The 5177-nt window shown below is 53.8% G+C and overlaps 1 protein-coding gene across 1 annotated transcript; it reads left to right on the top strand.

Annotated features, from left to right (window-relative positions):
• Positions 1-4: 4 nt before the first annotated feature.
• FUCA1 (fucosidase, alpha-L- 1, tissue) lies at positions 5-4662 on the top strand (the record flags this gene model as incomplete). Its single annotated transcript, XM_010138641.1, has 8 exons — positions 5-132; positions 845-979; positions 1182-1319; positions 1890-1995; positions 2404-2604; positions 2817-3007; positions 3844-3943; positions 4522-4662. Coding segments are annotated over 8 exons (1140 nt in total), but the record flags the coding sequence as incomplete, so codon positions are not given.
• Positions 4663-5177: the final 515 nt, after the last annotated feature.

Below are 5177 nucleotides of genomic sequence, written 5' to 3'. Positions count from 1 at the left end.
CGCCGACTACGAGAGTTTCGTGCAGCGCCGGTACCCGCCCGGCACCACCTACGCGGACTTCGCGCCCCGCTTCACCGCCCACGACTTCCAGCCCCGCCAGTGGGCCCAGCTCTTCCAGCGGGCTGGTGCCAGGTCAGCGTCAGCTGCTGGCTGGGGTTCCTGAGGGGATGGAGGGTACCTGAGGGGGATGAGTGCCATGCCCGGGCGTCCCTGAGGGGAGGGAGGGTCCCTGAGGGGGATGAGTGCCGTGCCCGGGGGTCCCTGAGGGGATGGAGGGTTCCTGAGGGGGATGAGTGCCATGCCCGGGGGTCCCTGAGGGGATGGAAGGTGGGTCTGGGGGTCCCTAAGGTTATGGAGGGTCCCTGAGGTGACGGGGGGGTAATTTCTGGGGGTCTGTGAGGGGATGGGGGTCTCTGGTCACCGAGCAGATGGGGGTCCCTGAGGAGATAGAAAGGCTCGGAGAGGATGGGGGGCTGTACCTGGGGTCCCCAAGAGGATGCACAGGTCCCTGAGGGGATGGAAGGGCCAAGTCTGGGGATCCCTGAAGGATCTGGGGGTCCCCGAGCAGTGCTGGGGATCCCTGCAGGTCATGCCCAGGGCGCTGGGAGGTGACGGGTCTTGCTGCTTCCTAAGTGTCAATCGTTCCAGTCTTTTCCAGCATTAAAATCCATTAAAACCTCAGTTGTTCTTGTAGTTGTTTCTGAATTTAAAGGGCAGTGAAAGCCGGCTGCTCACAGCACGGTGACCAGTCTCTTGCTTTCTCAGTGACTGGAATTGCCACAGAGGTGGAGGAATATTGTCGGTAGCTCCTTTGTCAGCCTGATCGAGTACTTCTTTTTCTCAGGTACGTGGTACTGACCACGAAGCATCATGAAGGCTTCACCAACTGGGGGTCTCCCATGTCCTGGAACTGGAATTCTCTGGATACGGGCCCCCACCGAGATCTTGTAGGAGAGCTGGGAGAAGCCCTGAGGGAGAGGTATGGCACTGCCAGAGTTTGGCACTGTTATGGCACTGTTCCTTTGCGCTGTTTGCACTGACTGCTCCTGGCTGTTAACAAACAGCAGAAAATGAGGAGTCTGTGTGGAAAAAAGCAGCGCTGCAGAGTCCTGAAGTCTGTGCAGTGATAATGCCAGTGATTGAATCTGCCACTGTTCTTAACTCTGTTTTCCGTCCTTCAGCAACATCCGCTACGGGCTGTATCACTCGCTGCTGGAGTGGTTTAATCCACTCTATCTCGCTGACAAGGAAAGTGGCTTCAAGACCCAGGAGTTCGTTTTAAAGAAGACCATGCCAGAACTTTATGACCTTGTCTTAAAGTAAGAGCTACAGCCAGTCGGAAATTGGGAGCATTTCCTGGTCTCAGAACCATAGAGAAAGATGCAAAGTGGGTGCAGAGAAGAGAGGTGACATTTGCCCTGTGGACAGTCTGATTTGTAGAATGAGGTAGGGACAATCTTTCCGTGCAAGAGCAGTTCCCGTTGACACTGCAGGGTGGCTTTGACAGCGGAGGAGGCTGTTCAGTGGAGAGCGATTCCGCTGTGAATGTAGGTCCTTGCCTTGCGTCCCCTTGTTGACAAAAGTACAAGGCTTGGCCACATGTTGCTCAGAATGGCTGTTGTCCCAGATCAAAAATGTGCCTCCCAATTGTCTTTAAGATGCGAACTTCTGGGTTTTGGAAGAATTGCCATGATCAATACATCATTCTTTGTTGCTGCAAGAAGCTCGCTTAAAGCTTTGTCTGAAGCAGCGAGTGACAGCAGGAACCTCCCCGTAACGCCAGGCAGTAGGAGGAGGAAGTGACGCTGCACTCCAGACAAAAACCACAGGGCTGCCTTTGCAGTAGGAGAAAATGAGCCGTTGTGAAATAACATTCATCTCTCTGTTAGATACAAACCCGATTTGATTTGGTCGGATGGAGACTGGGAAGCTCCGGAGTCATACTGGAATTCTACCTCTTTCCTTGCCTGGCTTTATAACGATAGCCCCGTCAAGGTACCGCTTTCAGCGCTCCCTCGGGGCCACTAGCATCTGATGGGTGTGGAGGGTCTGGCAGCCGTGAGACAGGAATGTGCTCAAATCAAAAACCTTGACGCATGTGCTTTATCCTTTCACAAAAATGAAGGGGCTGCACTGTGCTCCTGTGAGGAGACTCTCGTGTCCTTTACAGCACACGCGTGGGAGGCTCAGAGGCCAGAGCCTTAACTTCTGCCCGAGGGAGTAGAGAGAGCTTCTCCCCGAGAGTGATTCAGTTTCCCTGGAGGGTCCTCGCTCTACTTCCTCCCAACAGAGGGGGGTTTAGGTACCTCCTGACTGAGATGCCTTCTCTAACTTAGGAGAGACGAGAAGCTGAAAAACCCATGACACAAGGTCCTCCCAGCTGAGCTGAGTTTCTTCTTCCAGGACACTGTTGTTGTTAACGATCGCTGGTGCAGTAACTGCTCTTGCCGTCACGGAGGCTACTACAACTGTGCTGACAGATACAAGCCAGGGACGCTGCCGACCCACAAGTGGGAGATGTGCTCTTCCATTGACAAGCGTTCCTGGGGCTATCGGAGCAACATGAGCATTGACGAGCTAATGGATGGAGCCAGCATCATCCAGGTAAGAAACCTGAAATCAGAATAATGGCGCAGGGGGAGTTACTGAGAGCTGGGGGTTTCCATCATCCTCCTGCTCACAGGAAGAGCTGTGTGCGTTCCGTACACCCAGGCTGGAGTTAAAGGAGCAGTGGATGAGGACAAAGCCCTCCTCAGGTCTCTTTGTGGTCAGAAGTGAAGGTAACGCAATTTGTTATCTTGGTTTATCTGTCCCAGGAGCTGGTGCAGACTGTGAGTCTTGGAGGCAACTACCTTCTTAATGTGGGACCTACAAAAGAAGGGGTGATTGCTCCCATCTTCCAGGAAAGACTCCTGGCCCTGGGGAGGTGGCTGGACATTAATGGGGAAGCGATTTATGAATCGCAGCCGTGGAGAGTGCAGATGGAGAACGGCACGGACACGGTCTGGTAAGGACTCTGCTGCTCAGCACCCGCTGGGCTGGGACTCCCAGAGTTGACGTTTCTGTCTTATTTGTTCTTAAATTCGGTGCCCTCTGAAGTACTGCCATCAGGTGCAGATGGCGTGTGGGTAATACCGTATACTGGAGAGCTCAGTTACTGCCCCAGGGTGTTATCTAAGGCATCAGGGTGTTACTGAGGGAGTATCTTGCTAGAAGGAAGAGAATGAAAATCAGGACTTCATCCATCTTGCTTGACCTGGAAAAAAACAACTCCTCCCTCAAAAGATATTCCACGCTGCTGCTGTAGGACTGTTGAAGTGATGGTGGTGGCAAGTTTGTATTGCACAGATGTAGTTCGTCTAAACACGTACAGTTTGTAAACATAGTGATATTTGCTTTAAAGCTGTAATATAATAGTACTGATCACTGTTACCTAACTGTTAAAATCTGTACTGACTGCGATGGGCAAAGCGAGTCAAGAGGCAGAAATTGCTACAAAACAGGGTTATTATTCTTTTTCCTCGAGTGTGCCCAGTACATTGGTGTGGAAATGCAGAGCAGCACTCAGGATAAGGCAGAGCATCCGCCCTTTCGACCGCCAGCTGAGGCAGGGACACATCGGCAAAGGGCATTCACTTGAGGGGAGCGCGATGGACTTTGTCTGGGTTTCATCAGCCAGTGCTGACGGAAGTGGTGGGTCCAAAGTGACAGGTTTTGGAATGAGGAGAAAGTAGGTGACCTGTGTGCGGTGACCGTAGGCAAGCCGGTGTTCTCGTGCCGTCTGCAAAGGTTAAACTCGTGACTGGGTCTCCCTCTTACGGGGCTCTTCACCTGCTCTCTCAGGTACACCTCTAAAGGACCAGCTGTCTATGCCATCTTCCTGACCTGGCCTCGGGACAACATTCTGGAGCTGTCCTCGCCCACTCCATCCCCAGCCACACAAGTAAGGAACTCTGAGAGCCTGTCTTGGGCACATGCAGGCTGCGAAGGTCCAACCTGACTTCGCTGGTGGAAGTTGTCACCCTGTACCTCTTGCTTTGGGCTGCTCTGGCCTCCCTCCAGATTCTTGCAGCATCCCAGGTTTTCTCCAGGCTGACACAGGGTAGGACAGACACAGAACAGGCAGAGACGCTTCTCCCCCTGAGTTTTTTGAGCCTGTTGACGCAGGAGGTGAAGTAACTTGCCAGCCTCACACATAGAAGGGGTCACGGGGATTGAGTCTCAAATTCAGAGCAGGTACACTGACCCGCTTGCTGTAAACGTCATCCCGAGTGACGCAAATGCTGGGCTGCCCTTTGCTCTAAACAAACAGAAGTAAAGGCTTCTTGGTTAAAAAAAAATAATCAAACAAGACACAACAGTCAAATGTTTGGCCCCAAAATATTCCGTGTTGCCGTTTGTGTTTGGAGTGTAACACGCAGGACTGCTTTAACAGGTGGGGGATGCTGGGAGTACTGGGGCGTCGGGCTGGAGGCACCTGTGTGAGCTACAGCTGAGTGTCTCCCCTGCCCTCTTCCACAGGTGACGATGCTGGGGCTTGTGGGGACTCTGGAGTGGCAGAAGTCCCCCAGCGAAGGCCTGCGTGTAACTTTGCCCTACGTGCTTCCGTCTCCTCCGCCTCCCCCGTCGGGCTGGGCCATCAAGCTTGAGGGTGTGAAGTGAGGGCTGCAGGGTGAGAGCAGCCACCTCCCCCTGCCTTTCGTTTACATCGAGAGGGTTTTTCGTTCATTGATGAATAAAGTGGTTTTCTCTTAGGAGAATCTCTCTCCTTCTGCCTGTGGGCTGTCTGCATGTTGGGGACCTTGCCTGGCAGCAAAGGGCTGACCCCTCGCTTGGTGCTGGGATGCTGGGGCGTCCTCTGCGGTGTTCAACTGGGCTGAACCACCCCCGAGCCAGACATCTGCTCTTGGAAGGAGGCTTTTCACTGTGAAGCCAGCCTTCTGGGCAGACGTTAGTGCCTCGCTGCTGGGATTGCAGGCAATGGCATTGGGCAGACCCAGAGTCGGGGGAGACTGAACAGAGCCAGTGCGGGGCGGGTAGGAGGACCTGCTTCGGGGCATCACCTTCCAGGCAGCAGCAGGCCCAGCCACTTCCCTCCCATCACAACTGTCATGGAAGCTTGTTGTTTGAAGAGGCCTAGAGGACCTGTGGAAGAAGCCCCATCCCTGGAACCATCC

This window comes from Buceros rhinoceros, unplaced genomic scaffold (genome assembly GCF_000710305.1).
Source record: "Buceros rhinoceros silvestris isolate BGI_N320 unplaced genomic scaffold, ASM71030v1 scaffold31220, whole genome shotgun sequence".
Classification (NCBI taxonomy): domain Eukaryota; kingdom Metazoa; phylum Chordata; class Aves; order Bucerotiformes; family Bucerotidae; genus Buceros; species Buceros rhinoceros.
The sequence above is the reverse complement of the archived record's forward strand: the minus strand, read 5'-3'. Positions and strand labels throughout refer to the sequence as shown.